Source organism: Mustelus asterias, chromosome 28 (genome assembly GCF_964213995.1).
Source record: "Mustelus asterias chromosome 28, sMusAst1.hap1.1, whole genome shotgun sequence".
NCBI classification, from domain to species: domain Eukaryota; kingdom Metazoa; phylum Chordata; class Chondrichthyes; order Carcharhiniformes; family Triakidae; genus Mustelus; species Mustelus asterias.
In genome coordinates this window covers 15,538,254-15,560,981 of record NC_135828.1, presented here as the reverse complement: position 1 = coordinate 15,560,981, position 22,728 = coordinate 15,538,254, and the positions used below count along the sequence as shown (strand labels likewise).

Here is a 22,728-nt window from a genome sequence, read left to right as displayed (position 1 = left end):
CGGCTCGGGTCACTGTCTGTGTGGAGTTTGCACATTCTCCTCGTGTCTGCGTGGGTTTCCTCCAGGTGCTCCGGTTTCCTCCCACAGTCCAAAGATGTGCGGGTTAGGTTGATTGGCCAGGTTAAAAAATTGCCCCTTAGAGTCCTGGGATGTGTAGGTTAGAGGGATTAGCGGGTAAAATATGTGGGGGTACGAGACAGAGTACAGGAATGAGATAGAGAATCTGGTGAGCTGGTGCGACGAGAATAATCTCTCCCTCAATGTCAACAAAACGAAGGAGATTGTCATCGACTTAAGGAAGTGTAGTGGAGAACGTGCCCCTGACTACATCAAAGGGTTGAAGTAGAAATAGTCGAAAGCTTCAAGTTTTTAGGTGTCCAGATCACCAACAACCTGTCCTGGTCCCCCCATGCCGACACTATAGTTAAGAAAGCCGACCAACGCCTCTACTTTCTCAGAAAACTGAGGAAATTTGGCATGTCAGCTATGACTCTCACCAACTTTTACAGATGCACCACAGAAAGCATTCTTTCTGGTTGTATCACAGCTTGGTATGGCTCCTGCTCTGCCCAAGATGGCAAGTAACTACAAAAGGTTGTAAATGTAGCCCAATCCATCACGCAAACCATCCATTGACTCTGTCTACACTTCCCGCTGCCTCGGCATAGCAGCCAACATAATTAAGGACCCCACGCACCCGGGACATGGGTGGCACAGTAGCACAGTGGTTAGCACTGCTGCTTCACAGCTCCAGGGACCAGGGTTTGATTCCCAGCTTGGGTCACTGTCTGTGTGGAGTTTGCACATTCTCCTCGTGTCTGCGTGGGTTTCCTCTGGGTGCTCCGGTTTCCTCCCACAGTCCAAAGATGTGCGGGTTAGGTTGATTGGCCATGCTAAAAAATTGCCCTTAGTGTCCTGAGATGTGTAGGTTAGAGGGATGAATGGGTAAATATGTAGGGATATGGGGGTAGGGCCTGGGTGGGATTGTGGCCGGTGCAGACTCGATGAGCTGAATGGCCTCTTTCTGTACTGTAGGGTTTCTATGATTCTATGATTCTCTCTTCCACCTTCTTCTGTCGGGAAAAAGATACAAAAGTCTGAAGTCACATAACAACCAACACAAGAACAGCTTCCCTGCTGCCATCAGACTTTTGAATGGGCCTACCTTGCATTAAGTTGATTTTTCTCTACATCCTAGCTATGACTGTAACACTACATTCTGCACTCTCTCGTTTCCTTCTCTATGAATGGTATGCTTTGTCTGTATAGTGTGCAAGAAACAATACTTTTCACTGTATACTAATACATGTGACAATAAGTCAAATCAAATTTCCAAGAGGTTTTAGGTATGTCTGTCTGTGGCAGCCATTGTTTCATTCTCCAGTACTTGGCATTTTTAATGTGTCTTCCTTAGACAGTTATGAGTTTCAATGGGTTTCTTGATTATAGAAACTGTCTCTTTCTTCGCAATCCCCCGAGGGTGATTTGTTTGTTTCTTGCCTCAACTTTGGAAGGTGGCCTTGCATATTTAAGCTGTTTGCTCTGCCTCAGTTCAAATTGCAAAACATCCAGTCAGTTGAAAGTTGAAAAGTTACATTTTCAAAAATAAAGGGCTATAGCCTCGTAACAAGATGCCCACATTGGCTTAAGTGCTAACCATGGTTCAGTGATAACATTCTCCTGTCAGTCATAAGATTAATGGTTCAAATCCTGAATAAAGGACTTTTGAGCATAAAATCTAGGCTGACATTCCAGTGAGGGAGCACTCCAATGTTAGATGTGCCATCTTATTATTAAACTGAGTGGCCACCTCCCCCTCAGGCAGTAAAAGATCCCATGACATTACTTCGAAGAGCAACCCAAGCCAACATTTCCTGGATGTGGTCAGATGTAGATGATGAAGCAATTATTACAAGATCTTGGTTTGCTGTAGGTTTCTGATAGAGTTGCTTCTCGAACCAGGTGACATGCTTATTCCAAAGGAGAGAATGAGAGAGTGCACTCTGCTTAGTTCCTCTGGTTTCTGCACCATTGAACAACACAGAAAATCATGTTATCTAGCCATTATCACATTGCTGTCTGTGGTACTTTGTTGTGTGCGAACTGGCTGCTGTGTTTCTTACATTAAAATGATGACTACCTCATTGGCTTTAAAGTGTTTTGTGGCAACCTAATAGAACCATGAAAAATTACAGCTCAGAAACAGGCCTTTTGGCCCTTCTTGTCTGTGCCGAACCATTTTTTGCCTAGTCCCACTGACCTGCACTTGGACCATATCCCTCCACACCCCTCTCATCCATGAACCCGTTCAAGTTTTTCTTAAATGTTAAAAGTGACCCCGCATTTACTACTTTATCCGGCAGCTCATTCCACACTCCCACCACTCTCTGCGTGAAGAAGCCCCCCCTAATATTCCCTTTTAAACTTTTCTCTTTTCACCCTTAACCCATGCCCTCTGGTTTTATTCTCCCCCCAAGCCTCAGTGGAAAAAGCGTGCTTGCATTCACTCTATCTATACCCATCAAAATCTTATACACCTCTATCAAATCTCCCCTCATTCTTCGTCGCTCCAGGGAATAAAGTCCCAACCTAACTTAGCACAATAGAATACAATTCTTTTTTTTCCTATTTCAGAACAATTTGCATCTCCTTTCCAACAAAACATTTTTTTTCTTCATGGGATGTGGCCATCAATTTGCCGATCCCAAATTGCCCTTGAACTGTGTGGCTTGCTAGGCCATTTCAGAGGGCAGTCAACCACCTTGCCGTGGGTCTGGAATCACTTGTAGGCTAGGACAGGTAATGATGACAGGATTCCTTCCCTAAAAGGACATTAGTGAACCATACGGGTATTTATGAACACTGGCCTGGACCTCTGCATGTCCAATGCCATTACTACTGCCACTGCCTCCCCGAGAATCATAGAACCCCTACAGTGCAGAAGGGAGCCATTCAGCCCATCGAGTCTGCACCAATCCTCCAACAGAGTATCTAACCCAAGCCCTATCCCCATAACCCCATGTATTTACCCCTCTAATCTCCCTAACCTCCATACTAAGGGGAAATTTAGCATGGCCAATCCACTTAAACTGCACATATTTAAAACTGTGGGAGGAAACCCATGCAGATAAGTGGAGAATGTGCAAACTCCACACAGACTGTTATCCAAGGCTGGAATCGAACCTGGGTCCCTGGCACTGAGGCAGCAGTGCTAACCACTGTGCCAACCTAAATATCTTGCGATGTTTCCAAGTACGACACAGTTATATTGTTCATGAATGGTTATTTGAAGAATGTCCTTTGATTGCTAATAGAATTCTTAATGTTAGGCACTTTGAAGATGGTGGCTGTAATTTTTTGTGATGTTTTCTAATGCAAGAATTGTGTGTCTAATTTCAATGTCTGTGATCAGTTTGGGAATTGTAATGCAGTGATGGCCATTGAATGTCAGATTGATTAATTGCACACTTTTTTCAGAATCTTGCATTGTACCAGTCCAACAAAAAAACAGTGTTTACTATTTTCAGTTTGTTTCCTTTAGCTCTTGTGTTTGTGAGCTGTTGGTTTTAGTCAGCAGTATCTTAAGTCTAGGTGTCCTACATTTCCCTGCCTCATTGTGGAGGAACTTGCTAGCAGAATTTGTAATAAGCTGGTCCTATAGGTACATACTTCCTCACCACTTGCCCACTTCAAACAGAAAAATATCAATAATGAAGGAGCAGGAATCAAAGTCTGAAATGTGGACAAGAGCTTTTAGTATATATGAGAATCTGGAGCACCAATTTAGTAGAAATTAATTCTGAATTCTTGTTTTTGCATTGTAAAGGTTAATCGTCTTTTGTTTGTGTGAAGTTATTGTATGGTTACTTCGCAAAGCAAATTGACTTTGGGATCCAGTTATTTCAGATGGAAATTTATGTTTAACATTGCAAGTGAGGTGGACAGGAAATGTGCACAAAGCAATGACAATAAGGAATTACACCAGAAATGGGGATAGTCCTGGATATGGATGCATTGGCAAGGGGTCGGTCATTATGGGGATGGGACCATGCAGGCTGTCAGCATTTTGATGGCAATCTTAAATCTGGGAGAACTCTGAGGGTCCTCTAGGAGCATTGGCAAGGGGCGGGCCTTGAATTTTGGGAGTTTGAAGGCAACTGTAGATTCGAGATGCTTTGGAGTAGGCTTGCCCGGGGGTGAACATTTTCATTCTTTTCTCACTCAAGGGCCAATGAGTAAATTTCAAAAAGAAAAGGTTTAGCACAACGTTAAACTTGATTTTTTTTTTAATGTTGAGGTATGAAGAGAAGAAATGCCTTTTTAAAGATTTATGAACACTGATGCTAAGGTCTGAGAATCTGAGGGAGGGGGGAAGGGATTTGCGTCTTTATGTAGAGAAAAACTGGAGATGGTATTTGGGTGAAAGAGGGTTGTTCTAGCCTGTTAACCAACTCACCCAACCAGTTAGTGACCTCTTTTACCTTGCCAGGCAGTGTTTCTCCCCTTTGCAATCCATTGATTGTCCCAACGTCAGCAAGTTCCTGGTGCACAGTTAGTGTGTCTGCAACTCATACCATCTTTAATCAACACATTTCATAAACAAGCATTTATTGCACAAGTAGTGTGTCTGCAACTTATACAGTCTTTAATTAACATTTTCCTTAAACAGAAAAAACCCTCAAAAACACTGAGTTTAACTTCTGTCTATACCATGCCTACAAACATTTGCTTGTAGCCTTCTAATTCCCTGTCCGTCTGCTTGAATTTCTGCAATCAAGTTCCTGTCCCTGCTATACCACTAAAATTGGCCCTAAGCAGATAAACGGTTACACCATCCTCCTCTCGTTCTGTTGTACAGCTCAGTAGGATTGCTCTTGTTTGATTTCACTCTATCTTAGGTTATCTAATTCTAGAGCCACACATATCCAAAAATGGCTTCTCTTCAATTCCTTTCACTAGAGTTCCTCAGAGGTGGCTCTATGGCCCCCTTCTCTTTTGCATCTAATTGTTGATGACCCTTGACAACATTATCTGAAAATGAGGTTCGCTTGCATGTACACTGATACCCACCTCTTCTTTTTCACCACTGCTCTCAATCCCTCCATTGTATTGTTGCTTTTTGTTTATGTTTTGTTAATTATATTAAGGTTAATAGAAACAGGTGATGGTTATTAATTGTCTTTGAGTGCACATAAATAGGGGATAGCTGGGACACTGGGTATGTCGGAGGAGAGCTATGAGACTGAACTGAGACAACATGTAAAAGTCACTAAAATCACTGGTGATACTCTGTGAAATAGCTGGGGGACGCCACTTTATTAGCACAGATGTCATAGAACATAGAACATTACAGCGCAGTACAGGCCCTTCGGCCCTCAATGTTGCACCGACCAGTGGAACCAATCTAAAGCCCCTCTAATCTACACTATTCCAATATCATCCATATGTTTATCCAATAACCATTTGAATGCTCTTAATGTTGTCATATCCAGTGAAATATTCTTACTATTGAGCAAGTCGTCTATGAAAAAGGTTAAATGAAATTCTATATGGAACACGATAAGATAATTGTTTTGGAAAATCTGGAAATTCAATCAGGACATTGTATCCCCTTAAGATGCATCTCTAATCAAATGTTAAAGAAATGCCAATGACATTAAAACTACATCGGCAGTTTGCCCATCCATCTTATCATAGGTTAAAAATCCTACTACAGGTTGCAGGGGTAATGGCTGGTGACTATACTAAACTTATTGAAGAGATCAGTGAAAAATGCAATATATGTATTAAAAAAAAGGATACCATCATGGCCCATAGCAAGCTCCCATTACCAAGAGACTTTAATAAAATGGACTTGAAGGTATGAGATAAGGACGAAAACATTTTTCTCTTGCACTTCATAGCCATGACAATTTGATTCAGTGGTCGGAATTTTACCGCCCTGCCCGCCATGGGAATTGGAGCTGGCAAGGGCTGGACGAGGGGCGAGGGAAAATCTGTTGACTTTGGGTTGGGATTTTCCGGTTTTGGGATGAACAAGGCCATAAAATCCCACCCAGTGTGTCAACAGTAATATCGAGAAAAGACAAAGTCCATTTAGTAATAAGCTTGTGAAAAGAAATCGTGCAGTAATTGATGAGATGCGTACAAAATCCTGGCATGGGCAGTCCCTGAGAAGAATTCACTTCAAATATTTGGGGGCAACAGCCCTATGAATTTAACTTGGGAGAAATTCAAAAATAACTTTGGTGATGTGGGATTATTCCTGGCCTTGGAATGGATTGTATTTCATTTTTTTTCTGAGCACCTGAATGTAGGAAGAAAGGCGTTTATCAAGGCTGAAGTTTCAGAGAAGATTCAGGAAGCCATCAGAAATAAATTTTAATCCAGAGGTCATGGTATGTTACAAAAGAGCAGGGCAAAAAGGCCAGGTTAAGGTTGCAGACACTGATGGAAAAATCATAGTGATCAAACATTCTTCGAAGCTATTTGGCACTAATTATATATTTACAGAGTCTGAACAAGTAATACAAAAGTGATGAGGCATCATGCACTTCACATACACATATGTTGGATAATTATAAGGAGTAGATTTATGGCAGATAATAGGCTGACTGAATATGGACAAGGTGATACTGAAGCGCAGGATAAGGCTGTTTATCACAAAGGACATCAACCAAAGGTTGACATTAGAATAACATGTGCCATTAAAGGCCAGTGAATGGAGGGATGTCACTATTCTAGGGATAGTAGGAAAAGCCACTGGCAAATACAAATATTAGCTGAATATGCAAGATGAGGGACAGAAAGTAAGATCTATGGATTGACAAAATGAGGTAAATATGTGGAATGCCATAAAATGCAGTGTGAGTTCTGAAAGTGGACCTGGAAGTGATCATGGACCTAGGAAAAGATAACAAACTTGTGAAAAGAATCCTGATCATCGGAGGGATGTATCGTGTAGCAGTAGTTCAGAAAGAAATAGAAGAGCATGTAGAGGCCATGGTTTGAAAATAATAAGGACAATCAAACAGGCTAGGAATACCAAGAGAACGAGAAGCCCTTATAATCGAGAAGCTTTAGTGGCTCTTAACGAATTAAACATTGATGCAGGATTCCAAACAAAAAAGTTGGAAAGAATTTAGTGCATACTATGAAATACTAGATAGGGGTCGGCCAGCCTTATTACACAGGTGGATATGCACAAAAAAGGTACTCCCTCAAGCTGGACGAGTGGCTCGGGGTTTCAAAGAAGCACTTGGTGATCAAGGTGTCAGATTGGACTCCCCCAGTTCAGGAAGAGGGAGCCTGAAGATTTTCTTTGATCTTTTAGCAACATGTTCCTGGGAACGTAAATTGATTGATATGAAAATGACAGGGTGAGAAATTTCAAAGAGAAGTGTTTTTGGAACTGCCTAAAGAAGCTGGCGATATGGGAAGGAAACTATGGAAATTAAACAAGTGTGTGTTTGGGTTGAATGATGCATCAAGGGTGTGGCGTTTCTCAGTTTGCTCCATCCTGCTGAAAATGAATTGTATTCAGCTAAAAATAGTCCCAATAATGTTCTCTTGGTATCATAAAGAGAAACGAGTAGGCTAACTTACGTGGGGAAATTCTGCAGAATTTGAGCAATGGTTGATAGAAAAAATAAATGAGTTTAAGTTCGGCAGTCAGAGTTCTGGAATCTTTAAATATATAGGGTTAGACATTAAGCAGAATGAGCTGGGAGTGACCTTGAATCAAGAATCTCATCCCAGAAAATCAGGCCAGGTCTTATTAAAGAGAAAATCTTGGTCCAAGGATGAAACCGAGAAATTAAGACATTTGATTGGACAGTTGAGCTGCTCAGACCAGACCTGATGCAAGTTGTGATGTATTAAAACTGAGTACCAAGATGAAACATACCACAGTTGAGGAGGTTCTCAGAGCAAATAAAACATTTAAGAAATTAAATTTGGAGAAATGGTACTCAAATTTCCAGTCTTGGGTGATCCAGAACATATGAAGTTAGTCATTTTTAGTGATGCCTCACATACTAATCTTCCAAATGGCTATTCTAGTGTGTCAGAGTTTATCATATTGTCTGTGGGAAAGAAGAATTAATGTTGTCCGCTGGCCTGTAAAGCAAAGAAAATAAAAAAGGGTAGTTAAAAAGCACCTTGGCTGGTGTTAACACTGGTGTTAGCTAAAACAACAGATATGAGGGTGTACTTACCTAATATTGTGAAGGGGTACTCGGAGAGAAGTGTGCCCACAGAATGCTATGTGGATAGCAGTTCTCTTTGGAACAATGTTCATTTGACAAGGGTGTCACTGAAGAAAGGTTGGAGATTGATTTTGCTAGTACAAAATAAATGTTAGAAAGAAGAGAGATTTCCAAAATAAAATGGGTGGATGCAAGTCTCCAATTGTCAGACTCTTGTACAAAGAGAGGTACAAAGAGAGGTGCTTGCTGCAAGGAGTTATCAGATGTACGAAAAGAGTCTTATGTTATAATGAGTGTATGGAAAACTAATTTTTTTGGTTTCTTTTTAATTATTTTGACTTGTTAGCTTTTATTTAAGGGGGAATTTGTGAATTGTTAATGGATGGTTGGACTATAATGTGAGACAGGTGAAAAAAATATAATTTTGTTTCGAATAGTTTTTTTGAAAGATTGTTCTTGTGTTTTCAAAAGTTTTAATTTAAAGAAAAGAGGGGAATCTGTTAATGTCTTGACAACTACATTGTTAAGAGTAAGAGAAACAGGTGATGGGTACTAATTGTCTTTGAACATAATGCCCCACCAGTAGTTTCACCCTTATTATTTTATTGTATTGATTATTTGGTTTATTTAAAAAGAGAACAGAACTACGGGATAGCTGGGGCACTGGGTTATATTGGAGAAGAGCTATGAGACTGAACAATTCAATAAGCTCTGTGTCTGGATTTCAGCTTCATCAGTTTGCTTGGATCCTATTAACATGTTTCTTTATGTTGACCCTGGCTTCTTGTTATTCCTCTTTTTTTGGTGGATGTGCCATAATCCATTTGAGCCCTTTCTCTGGAATTCCTTAAATTCTGGGACTTCATCTTTCTCACTGTCTTTAAGATCCTCAAAAATCTTCTCCTTCTATCCCCTTTTTGAGTTTGTTCATCGCACTTGTGTGAAACATAGTCGGACATTTCTCTATATTAAAGGCATAGAGTTGTTGCTCTGCAACTGTTCCAGGATAGATGTTTCAAGCTGAAGCTCAGGGTTTTGAAACAGATTAAGACACTGTCATAAATACTTGAAGAAAAGTGTGAAAGGACACAAAATCAAATTGGTTAGTAAATTTAACCACGTATTGCAGATTATGTATTTTTAAAAAGCTTTTGTTTAAATATGTATTTTGGGCATTAAGAAATTCAGTTGCTGAGGAAAAATGTGGATGAACATGTTTTTGAAAACATTTCTGTATTTCAGTTGTTTTCTTGTTATTCTCCTGACTGATTGAGATTGGTTGCCTTCAAAATGACAGTATTCCAGCGGTTTACTAAGTCATTGACTTAAAATAATTATTTATTAGTCACAAGTAGGCTTGCATTCACACTGCAATGAAGTTACTGTGAAAATCTCCTCGTTGCCACACTTCTGCGCCAGGTACACTGAGGGAGAATTTAGCATGGCCAATGCACCTAACCTGCACATCTTTGGACTGTGGAAGGAAACCAGAGCACCCGGAGGAAATCCACGCAGACATGGGGAGAACGTGCAAACTCCACACAGACAGTGACCCAAGCTGGGAATCAAACCCGAGTCCCTGGCGGTGTGAGGCAGCAGTGCTAACCACTGTGACACTGTGCCGCCCAGTACATCCACGCAGTGGGAAGCAGCGGTTGAGAACTGAAGACTTCAGTTCTCAACTGCTGCTTCCTTTATTTTGAGCCAGTCAGCATTGTAGGATGGGAAAAAAAACCTTAAATGGTGATATCTGAAGTGTGACAAAATGCTCTGTCACAGAATGATCATGGGAACTGTGCAGCATACAGTTGGCAAATATTTTAGCCTGTTATTAGTATATCTGCTGATATGGTAATGTAATGTTTGCATTACATGTCTGTTGACTACCCCTGATATGCCACATTGTGGCTGAGGTTCTCCGGCCTCCCAGCGTGTGTTCCTCACCAGCGGGAGGTGGCACATTGTTTGCTAGCGGCGGGATTCTCTGGTCCTGCCGCTGTCGATGGGGATTCCCATTGGCGTCACCCCACACCAGCGGGAAACCTGCGGGTGTGGTGTGCTGCTGGCGGGACCAGCCTACATTTTTAAGCTCACCTACACCTCAAATAGCACAACGGCTTCCCTGGCCTTGAAGATGATGAATTGTCCTCAGTCGTGTGAAATTTTGTATTCTGTAAAGTTGTGTTGTGAAATAGATTCTCACTTACAATGTGGTTTATTTTGTGAGATTTTGATAGAAATGTGGTTGTTACATGTTGAAATTTGAGGTGTTGCCTTTGAAGCCTACAAAATGTTTTGGAAATGTGAAGATTGTCTGTATTTACATCATGGCGAACAATTAAGGAATTTCTTAAAATAAGTTCATGAGGCAAAGGTCAATAGCTTTTCACAGTTCTTTGTTTCTCAATGGATTTCTGAAGACTGTTCATTTACCTTGTCCATACCTACTGACATTTGCAGTTTCCTCTTGGATTGTTTTGCATTGCAGATTTATCTGCCATTTTCTTTGCACAACATTTGTCCTTCTTGACGTTTAAGTCTCTTGGAGGGAGACACATGGTTGAACTAATCTTAGTAAGTTTTCAGAGTGCACCTGAGAATTGTAAATATTGCAACAATGCTGCGCAAATGGAGGGGTGGACAGAGTCCAGTGACAGGAGTATAAATCGTATAAACTTGCTCCATCCCAGTGTTGTTGCAGCTGAATACATTTAAACGTGCTGTGTATTTCAACACACTTCTGATTTAAACCTTTCATTAACTCTGTGACGTGGAGATTCCTACCAAACTCAAAAATGCTCATGTCCAATGGGAGACTTTGCTCCAAAGTTTCTTGGCAAATCATGATGCTGTATGGAGGGAGATCTGAGCGAAGCACATCACTTTCAAATGTGAAACAAACCAGTTATTTTAATCAACAGCAGTGTGCTGCTTTTTAAGAAACGTACCATTTTGTAGTTTCCTGATCAAAGGAACAATTAATCTTGATGTAAATGAAAGGAATTCAAACTTTGCTTTAAGGCCTAATGGATGTATCACTTGTGAATTGTCATCCATGGCTGATTTGTGGTTATTCCAGTGCAGTGCAGACTTGATGAGCCGAATAGCACTGTAGGGATTCTATGGACTATAAAGGTGCCTGTGGTATGTTCACTTTTGAAAATGACATATTTTATGTTATGGCAAAAGAAAATGGTGTGTACTGGACACATGTAAGTTGGATTAAAACTTTTGGTTGATTTTCTAAGGATGGAAATTGAAATCAATCTAATTGTTACATTATTGATACTATATCATAACATTATTTGAGTCATAGTAGTGTAAAATGATGAACAATAATGTAAGGCGAAAGGGGATTTTTTTCAAATGCTAGTCTGTGACACATTGCATTTGCGTCAGGCAAAAACCTCATCCTGTGATACTTAACCATTTAGTTATGTTCCACATAATCTTCAATCATGTGGTTCTATAACAGAACCAGAGAGGGATGTACTTATTTAACGTTTTTCTTTAGTATTTATATTTCTAGTCTCTCTTCATCTTTCTTTTCCTTCAAGATTGATTGCAGTCACTGCCACCTGCCCGCAGGTGGCTATGCTGCAGATGGTATGATGAGAAACATGCTAGGAATTGGTGCCTAATACCCTGAGGTGGACAGTGATTTTTTTTTTTGTCCCCCTCCCATTTTGTTAATCTTGCCAACAGCATCATGAGGAAAGAAAATAGGAGTGAGAGCATGTCTCCTTTCAAGTGGCTAAAGTGTATCTTTGATAAAGGCCGTCCTTTTCACAGTGGGTAAATATCTTTGATAACATATTCAAAAATTGGAAAATAGAGTAATTCTGTACTTTCGAAAAATCGCTGCAATGTGGCCTGGGTTGCAGTGGAGTGTTGTTCCCCCATCTGCAAAGTAGAGTTATACTCCTGTGATGCAGGACTAATCTAGATGCATACCAATTTAGTGTGAAATGAGGAAGTTGTTATTTTGAATCACTATTTTAAAAATACTAATTTGACTATTGTGTCCTGTACTGTTATCAGACCTCGTGATTTAATTTCCTTACACTTCCCTCCTTGCTCTCAGCTCCTGTAATATTGCTTCTCCTAATTTTTTGAGTGCCGTAATAAGTGAAATTGTCCATCAATATATCCTGCTGTTTCTGTCAGATTTTGGCACTAGTATGGAACTTTGGTTTTGCTGTTTAGAAGTAAATTAGTAAATTTTCTTTTCTGACAAATCTGACGGTCGCAGTTAAATTTGATGATTAGATAACATGTGGCAATACGTTAACAACCATGTAGATGTGGCTTCATAGATTTTGTAGCATTGCCCTTGCACTATTATCAAGCAGTTTTGAGTACACCTTAGTATGGAAGTAGGAGCGTAACATTAGAATCAGGTTGGCAATCTAAAGCCAAGAGGTGAGAGACTACCATTCAAAGGTAGTCCTACACTCCGAAACTTTGTACCATTTGCTTAGCATTTCCATTTTTGATATGGAAATAGTTATTTTGAATTGCTGTTTAAAAATACCAAAACTCTTTATGAAGCATGTTTTTAAGATGTCCAATTGGTCTCTTGGAACATTTTTAAAGGTGGTGTGGAATTTTTTACTTGTAGGAGAGGAGCAACGTCCCCACTCGGGGTTTTCTCTAAGCTCTCTGGAGAATGAAGCTGCAGGCTTGTTCTTGCAGAATTCCTTTGTTGTTGAGCTCAGCGAAGTGTGGAGATGGCAGCATAACACAGGTTTGCTGGCTGTCCCTCGTGCTGTACAGTTACTCATTTGAGACCAGTTTTTGTGGAATAGACTGTAAACATTGGGGCAGCATTTTGAAATTCCACACGCATGAAAGGGCAGTACTGGTAATCTTACCTGTCTTATTAAATGGATTTCAAGTGGAACTGATGCATGATGCACCATAGCTCTTATTTCTCTTTAGCACGGATCCAAGTGTCGCCCACGATTTTGCCTCTACAATCTACTTGGTTCAATGTTTTACTTTTACTTCAAAATAATTGTGTTGTGTTGCACAAATTAAACAATTTTAATAAAACAGCACTGGAAGTGTTCTTTTCATGGTTCAATTTGCATTAACAGATTAGATAAATTAAGCAAATTTGAACTGAGAAGACTACCTCATTTAGTAGAACAGAATTCTTAGTGGGTTTTAGAACATCACTTCCACTCCATATCTATCACATTCATACTATCCTGCAGTTCTGCTCTGTTAATGCACTCCTGCAACCAACATATAACCCAAACAGCTGATGTTTTACTGCTCTTCTGTGGGTTGCTCATTTTCTGTTGTTTCAGCAGATCCCACCAAAATAGTCTACTCTCAGGACACCTCAAGATACTTTGCATGCAATGACACATGTGGAAGCTAATTTGCTCACCCAAACTATCTCAGGCTCTGTTCTTGATGGCATTGATTGAAAGATGAATATTGGCTAGGACACCAGGAAACTTTTCTGCATTCTGTTCAAACGGTGTCATGCCATCTTGGTGTACATTTGAGCAAAGGCCTCAATTTAACATCTTTCCCAAAATATGCATTTATTTATATACAATCAAGTCATCGATTGGATGGGAATGCATGGCTTTTAATATATTCTATGGACCTCATTACTGTAAGTTTGGTATGTGTTTGAAAGTTGAAGTATTGTTAAGATGATAATTCAGGAAAGACTCGAACGTATGTATGTTGATTCCTCCACTGTTACTCAGTAGCCCAAATGCTTGTTGCGTATAAATGACTTGCGTAGGCTGTCTCTGTTTTGTTGCTTAGAATAGAACACCCTGTACAGCGGGTAGACCAGCGATATGTGTGAGTGACTGCTTTGCTGAATATCTTTATTTTGTACTTAGTCATAATCCGAACATCCTTTTGACTCATTAATTAATTTTACACTCCCATTCTCACTCTGGCCACTTGGTCTATGATCCACACTGTTGCAATGAAAAAGGAGCCCAAATGAAGTGATACAGTAGAAACTGTACCTGATCATTCTTTTTCAAATGCTGACTAATTATCTGTACTTTCCAATATTTCTGTTTGCAGTTAAGCTTTACAACATTCTGTTACTGTAATAGTTTTGAATATTTTTGCCATTACAGTGATTGCGTTTCTATCAGGGATGGAGAAACCACCGTTTAAACAGGTTCAGACATGTGGGCCCTGGGATTTAAAGGAACGTCTTGGAACAGGAGGCTTTGGACATGTCTATATGTATGAACATAAGGTAAATTTTATACACCACTGAGAAACCTGGCTTTCATAATTTACAGAGTTTGGTTTTAGATTAAACAAAAAAAATTGGTGACAAAAGATTTCTTTTCACGATTGCTGATTTCTCCTTAGCTGCTTGATGATGGTTTATAATTCACAAACTTGAGTAAGTTGAATAATCCCAGATTTTCATTCACATTTGGTTGGAATGTTTGGCTTCCATGAAAGATATATAAATCAACTGAGGTTACATCACTTTCTCATGAGTAATCTTTGTGACAAGAAGCCTTGGAATTTGGATTCACAACGCTGTGGTTATGCCTGGGAAGCAGCTGCTATATAAATCTGCTTGAATCATACACTACAACTAAGTGGGCGGATAGCTTGCTTCTGCCCGCCACCATGCAGTCATTGTCGCTGGGTCAAAATCCTGGAACTCCCTTCCTAGCAGTACCTTGATTGTTCTTGCAGTGGTTCAAGAAGGCAGCACACCTCCGCCTTCTCGAGGGCAATTGGGGATGGACAATAAAAACTCGCCTAGCCAGCAACACCCACATCCCAAGAACAAATTTTAAAAAACTGATATTCTGAACAGTTGCTAGGAAAGGGTGACCTGGGGATAATTTGATTTCCATGGGAACAACAAATTGCTTGAGGTCAGGAATTCACTGAATCATTTGAGCACTGGGGAAACAGATCTGGTTCTTATAGCTTCATTATGCTGATCTTAATGCTATAACTTGCTAAGCCATCAAACTATCTGACCTGCATTATTTATATGTATACTGTACAGACAACTTTGGTCTATTGCAACTATATTGGAAACTTAGGTTTGATTTGAATAGACTCGAAGAGCATGATAGAGATCCAATTAAGATCAGTGGTCTAGTTGGACCAAGGAGCGGCACAGGCTTGGAGGGCCGAAGGGCCTGTTTCCTGTGCTGTACTGTTCTTTGTTCTTTGTTCAGTGGCTTAAGTTTCTTCTCTTTCTCATTTTAAATATATTTCTACCCAGATGATTTGTTTGTGTGCATATTAGAGGCTAGATTTATATTTCTCTCATTTGTTTCCTTATAATAAAACCATCTTGGATTGCAATATGCAGTTTTCTAGAAAAGGGGAGAAAGCTGAAGAAATAAATTAATTAAAAGAAATGGAGAAAGGGATGTGTTTGAACCCTAAAAGCTTTGGATTTCCCTCCTGTGCACGGTGGCACAGTGGTTAACACTGCTGACTCGGCTCCAAGGACCCGGGTTCGATTCCCGGCTTGGGTCACTGTCTGTGTGGAGTTTGCACATTCTCCCCGTGTCTGCGTGGGTTTCTTCTGGGTGCTCCGGCTTCCTCCCTGTAGCGGGATCCCCTTTTTAACTCCTGGGCTTATTTTAGGTTTGGTTCTCCGTTACCCAAACCCCACCAATGCCCGAGTGATTCTCTCTCTCGCCGATGGAACAACGGCCACCTTGCGTCTACTTCGCTAGAGTAGCGCTCCTAGGAGAGAGAAAAGGAAACTGCTGCCTATCCACTACCTGGCAGCCTTTCCTGAGTGGGCGGTTTCGAAGCGCCCAGGGTATCCTCAGTTCTAGACTCCGGAATTATGGTAAGGGATATTTAATATTGTGACTTGGTCAGAGGTCATTGGTGAGAAATTGAAAAGATCAAAATGGACTCCAATGGAAGTCAAAGATGTATATATATTTATTAAAACATCAAGGTCAATATCACCAAACACCAGGAAAACAACACACAATGCCTTATGCTCTATAAGACTATAGCTATGGAAGGAATACTAAAACGGACACAACGAAAATGTTTACTTTACACAAGTTTACCAGTGTCTTAAACTATGAAAGGTGCATGCAAAAACCCCCCCTTTCCCCAAAGCCTCATCCACTATGATGATCTCGGAAACTTCGCGAATTACCAGGGGATACTCGCAATCCTAGTTTAAATTGCTCAGTGGGCTTCGGGCTGCGTGCTGGAGACGAATGAGAGGCAGGAACAGGAGAAGAGAGTGGAGAGTGCTGTCATGTTGGTCCGAAGAGAAAAGAAAAAGATGGCCTGCCTGACCATCCTTTCATATTGTAAAACTTGAATTTCTTTCCTGCCAACTCCGCCCCCTTCCAACCGGCAGTTCCACAGACAAAGGCTTGCTAGTGTTACCTGTAGCTGCGATCTTACAGTCCATAGAGACCAGATGATCCCATCCCAGGTGATAGGTCTCTTGCTGTCCTTTATTGTTCCATCGGAGTTCGTTTAATTGTTTTCCCATTATGGAAATGGGCTTCTCCTCGCTCTGGGGCAAGGCCATTATCACCTGTATTGAGTCCAGACCAGGTGTATTGTCTTGCTGCCGGCGTAGTCTGGTGATGTCGTCAGCTCATTTTGTGCTGCTGATAACCTAATCAGCAGTCCGTCTGGTTTCTGGCTGCTTGCAATTGTTGGACTGGGCCCCTTCTCTCACACACACACACACACACACACACACACACACACAATGTGGGGATAGGATGTTGTCGGTGCAGACTTGATGGGCCGAATGGCCTCCTTCTGCACTGTAGGGAATCTATGATTCCATGGATTCTCTGATTAAACCTCTCTGCATCCCTCTCTGTTAAAATACTCCTTAGAACTTACCTTGAACCAAGCTTTTGGTCGCCTGTTACAATATCTCTTTCTTTGGCAACAGAAATTTGGTATTCAGTCAGTGTTCCAGTGAAATGACTTGGAATGTTTTACTACTTTCAAGGCACTCTTTAAATGCAAGTTGTTGCATGCCTCGAGATTCTGACTCTCATTTCATGTACAATGTTTTTTATAAAGGCGTTGCCATTAACATGCACACCAGTAAGACGGCCACCTTAAGCTTGACCCTGGTGATTGTTGAGAGCTAACAAAAGATGTGAACTATATCATAACTCACTAGTTCAAAGGGATAATTTATGTCCTGGCTGTATTTCAACATGTAAAGTTTCCTCTTAAATAATTAACTTTCCATTTTAGTTACATGCCTATTTGGCCTGCCTGCTATAAAGATTGTAAATCAGATGTTTATCTAATTTCAGAAGAAATAGTTTGCAGATCAAGGAGTCAGATAAAAAGTAAACCAAAGACTAACGGAAATAACAGCCTTTAGATGGTGGAAATGCTTGGCAAGTCTGGAAACATCTGAGGAGAAGCAGACTTAATAGCCTGTAACGTTCGGACTTCAGGGCATTATAATTGGAGGGTACTCCAAAGATGTGCTGGGGGGACCCTCCATCCTCCGCCACACACACACACCCTGGGAAGTCCCCAGCTAAGGATTGCATGGCAATTGCCTGGAATGTTCAAACTTTCATTAGGCAATAGCTTTGCAATTGGAATCATCCAAAAGTATGATTTAAATCACAATCTTCAGATGGTTCTGACTGTAATACAATAATTGTTACCTAGGAAAAGTTAGAATTGGGTAACTTATACTACTGACCTACTCCTCCACTGCACCTGACCCCACAATCCCATCCATTTAGAAACCTACCTTCTCCTTGGCTTCTGAAATTTCAGGACCAATGTTTTACGTTAATGATCTTTCATTGGAAGTAGCTGAATTAAACGAATAAGGGTATTATTACAAATATTGGGTGCAATCTTACTGGCTCACTGTGCCAGTCGATCGGCATGGCGAGCCAGGAAGATAGCGTGCGAGGGGGGGGGGGGTGGAAACTGGTTCACACTTGGCACAGATTGGTTTGTTATCCTCCCGACCCTGTTTTGCTGACGAGAACAGCTTCACCCCCAGAAAGGGCGTGAAGCCTATTGACGTAAAACTGATCTAAGTTAAAAGAACTTGCCTTGTCCCGCATGGCTCCCCCCCCCCCCCCCCCCCCCACCTCCTTGAATATTCTGCCTGCTCTGCAGTAACGGCACCAGGTGCCGTGGCCGTGTCGGGGGAATCAGAGGCCCATTGAAGCCCCTTGGTGGTGGGGACATGTATTGGGCAGTGCCTATCAGGCAGTGACACCCTGGCAGTGCCCACCTGGCACCCTGGCAGTGCCCACCTGGACACCATAAGTGTACTGGGGCAGTGCCAATGGGGTGGGGCTGACTGGGCAGTGGGTATGCACAATGACAGGGGGGCTTATGCAGGTGGAAAGTCGGCAAGGGGTGGGGGCTTGCAAGGGGGGACAGGGTTCCCCTGACATACTTGGATTCTGCTGCTGCCCCCTGGCACCCCCCCCCCCCCCCCCCCCCCCCCAATCTGTGATGGAGGTTGTAAAAGTCATACTTTTGTGACACTTCGAAATTTTTTGGGAAGATTCCGTCCATTATGTTCAGTTGCAAACAGTTTTGACTTTACACAAAGATCTTTTTTTACTTCAGAATAAACCTACAATTCTAAACATCTCTTCCAGAATACTGGAGAAAGGATTGCAGTGAAAGCCTGTCGTTTGGAGTTGAGTGCAAGAAACAAAGAGAGGTGGTGCCATGAGATTCAAATTATGAAAAAGTAAGTGTCCTTTAGAGATTTTATAGAAATTTCATTAGCAATGTTCAGATATTCCCAAAATGGTTAAGGTATTTTTGGTCACCATGGAAAACGTTCCTGATATATAGCTGTTTGTACACGAGGGAAAAATACAGCATGTAAACCATTAGTGAAAGATTCTTGGATGGGTTTAATATGTGCTTTATGACTGAACATGTAGGTACCATTAAATTGGGAGGGGGCATTCCACATATTAAGTAATGTGTCCACTTATAGTCACCAAGACACCAGGTAAAGTTGCAAGCTTGGAGGTGGCTGCTCCCTGGGGTTTGGGGATACCTGGGAGAATTTGGGACTTTGTAGCCTTTTGGAGGTGATTTGAAAAATGATCTTCAAAACCTGTATAAAATAGGAAACTGTAGGAAAAAGCTACATTCTAAATATAACTTCAAACTGAATGACAAATGCAGCACAATGGGGATACTTGAAGTAAATCCAGCACTGATGTCAAGCAAAAGTTCAAACAAAGAGTAACATTTGGAATGAATAAAGAAAGCAGAGAATTGGAAGTAAAATTTCTGGAATAATTCAGCAAAAATAGATGGGACAGAGGGGGGGAATCAGAAGGGTTTTTGGATGGATAACCTCATTCATATTTACTTGGGCATCGAATAGTTCAACTTTGTCATACGAATATATTTTTCTGATTAAACTTTTAAAATATTCTTCACACCTCAGCCAGTGTGTAGTGTCTTCATCTGCCAGTTACAGCTTACAAGAGTGCGGCCAGAAACTGCATCTCCGATTTTGCTCAAGATTTTCTGAATAGGGGAATTTCACAGTAACTTCATTGTAGTGTTAATGTAAGCATTACTTGTGGCTAATAAATAAACTTTAAAAAAGCTTTAATAGCTTGATTGAATGCACAGATGCTGCTTCTTCAGTTCTCTGCTGGAAGGCAGGTCTGACCCACAGCACCATGACCTCCACCACAGATTGGGGGAAAAAAGGCTGGTTCCAAATGTCCCCAGCCTGAGTGGGGATTGAACCCTGTTCTGTTTACACCAATCTGATCCACACTGACACCCTAATCAGGAAAGACGCTAAGAGGATGAAGAACCTACCATGGATGATCGAGGAAGCTATTAAGTTGAAAGTGGAAACATAAAAGCTGGCAAAGGTTAGTGGTAGGCTGGAAGATTGTGATAGATTCAGAATGCGACAAAGGTAGACTAAAGAGTCAGGAAGGAAAAAATAAACTGAGGGCAAGCTCGTGAGAAACATAAAAACAGACAATAGGAGCTTTTTAAAGTACATTAAAAGGAAGAGAGAAGTAAAAGAAAGCATTGACCACTTAGAGAATGAAACTGGGGAACAATAAAAATGGCAGAGGTGTTAAATAGATATTTTGTATTACTCATTACTGCAGAGGATGCTAAATGCATCCCAGAAATAGTCAAAAGCATGGAGGTGGAATTAAGTAGTCACCATCACCAGAGAATTAGTTTTAAGCAAACTAATGGGATTAAAAGGTGACAAGTCCCCTGGACCTGATGGTTTTCACTCCAGGATCTTAAAGGAGGTGGCTACAGAGGTCGTGGATGCTTTGGTGGTCATTATCCAAAAATCTGAGAGTTTGGGAACTGTGCCAAAGGGTTGGAAAACTGCCAGTGTGGTACCCTCCTTCAAAAAGGGAAGGAGGAAAAATACAGGCCAGTTAGTCTAATTTCAGTTATTGAAAAAAATCTTAGAATCAATTATTAAGGACAGAATAACAGTGCATTTGGAAAGTCATTATCTGTACAAGTAGAGTCAACGTGGTTGCATGAAGAGGAAATCATGTCTGACAAATTTACTAGAGTTCTTTGAGGGGGTATGAGCCAGAGTAGATAGAGGAGGACCAGTTGATGTTATAGACTTGGATTTTCAAAAGACATTTGATAAAAGGCCACACAAAAGGCGACTACGCAAGATGGTATTGGAGGTAATATTCTGTCATGGATAGAAGATTGGCTAACAACAGGATGTAGCGATAAGGGATTCTTTCTCAAGTTGGAGGACAGTGACCAGTGGAGTGCCACAGGGATCAGTGCTGGGACTGCAGCTCTTCACAATATATATTAATGATTTGCAGAAAGGAACAGAGTATACTGTGGCCAAATTTGCGGATGATACAAAGATGGGAGGAAAGGCCAGTTGTAAGGACAATATACATAGTTTACAGAGAGATATTGACAGGTTAAGTGAGTGGGCAGAAAATGTGAGATTGTTCATTTTGGAAGAAAGAATGAGCAGGCAGATTATTATTTAAATGGAGACACTGCAAGAAGCTGTAGCACAAAGGAACTTGGGAGTCCTTGTTCATGAAACCTGGAAAGCTAGCATACGGGTGCAGAAAGTAATAGCGAAGGCAAATGGAATGCTGGCTTTTATTTCAAGGGGGCTGGAGTATAAAAATAAACAAGTGTTGCTGCAACTGGACAAGGTGCTGGTGAGGCCATGTTTAGAATACTGTGTACAGTTTTGGTCCCCTTATTTAAGGAAAGATATATTATCATCGAGGCAATACTGAGGAGGTTTACTTGGATGATCCCGAGTAGGGAGGGACTAACATATGAGGAAAGATTGAACAGGTTGGGTCTGTACTCTTTGGAGTTCACAAGAATGAGAGGTGATATAATTGAAACATATAAGATTCATAAGGGGTTAGACAGGGTCAATGTTGGGAGGATGTTTCCACTCATGGGAGAGTATAGGACCAGAATAAGGGGATGCTCATTTAAGATGGATTTGAGGGAGTATTTCTTCTATCAATGGTAAAGCTGTTACATCAGCCATGATCTTATTAAATGGTGGAGCTTAGCATTTTTCTCTCTTCTGCTTACAATTATTATTCCCGGGTTGTCACTGCCAGTGTTCAGCCCCCTTGAAATAAAAGCCAACATTCCATTTACCTTATTTCTCAAGGAGGTGTGTGACTCGGTCTCTGTATTCATACATTCATTATCCAAGACATGGCACCTCCAACAGTGCCAATATGGCACTAAAGTGTCAGCCTAGATGGTGTGTTCAAATTTCTGTGATAGATTTGAACCCATACCTGTCTGAGTCAGAGTTGAGCATCACCATCCAGCCAAGGATGGCACATGAAGTCTACTACATAGTATTAAAGACCCATTTAGCTGGTGGGCAGACCTATGATTCTGATTATACTTGAGTATGCAGGATCGGGGAAGTCACATTATTATATTAATGATAAATGTCCTTTCCATTCGTGGTGCCTCTCTGCCAGAGAACCCTGATATGAGATGCCTGCATGAGGATGAAGGGTAAGGTCAATCAAAAGATTAAATGTGTAATAACACAAGCTGTCTAATCCAATGATCCAGGCCCATGCTATCTGCCACCCACCCTCTGTCCCACAACTTGTGCTGGCTGGCACAAGTTTATTTAACAAACTAGTCCACTGGTGGACCTGCAAGGAAATCCTTGGTCTACTAGCCCTCCTCTGATTACACCACCCTCTTGAGGTGGGTGCCTTGTTTCACAGGGTAATATTCTCACCACACAAGGTTCTCTGGAAAGCAATGGGCAATGCTATGTCTCTACATAGCCAGACCATGGTCAAGTACATGGCTGTCCACCAAGCTCCTGCTGGTCTTGAGGCAAGAATGTTACAGAAAAGCGGTGAATTTTCTTGTTTTTTTTGGTTAAGTCAAGGTGGATAGCAGGTACAGTGCCTCTCTTTTATAGATACAAGATGGCAGTAATTTACCATTTTTCCTCTTTTTGTCAAATCGCAAGTTTAATACATTAGGGTTTCCA

General features: G+C 41.1%; 1 protein-coding gene across 1 annotated transcript in view; it reads left to right on the top strand.

Annotated features, from left to right (window-relative positions):
- Positions 1-22,728, top strand: part of chuk (component of inhibitor of nuclear factor kappa B kinase complex) — a 72,346-nt gene that overhangs the window by 6,247 nt on the left and 43,371 nt on the right. The window contains exons 2-3 of the mRNA XM_078199578.1: positions 14,327-14,451; positions 18,830-18,924. Coding sequence (XP_078055704.1) covers positions 14,347-14,451; positions 18,830-18,924 — 200 coding nt within the window. The 5' untranslated portion in view covers positions 14,327-14,346. The remainder of the gene's footprint in view (positions 1-14,326; positions 14,452-18,829; positions 18,925-22,728) is intronic.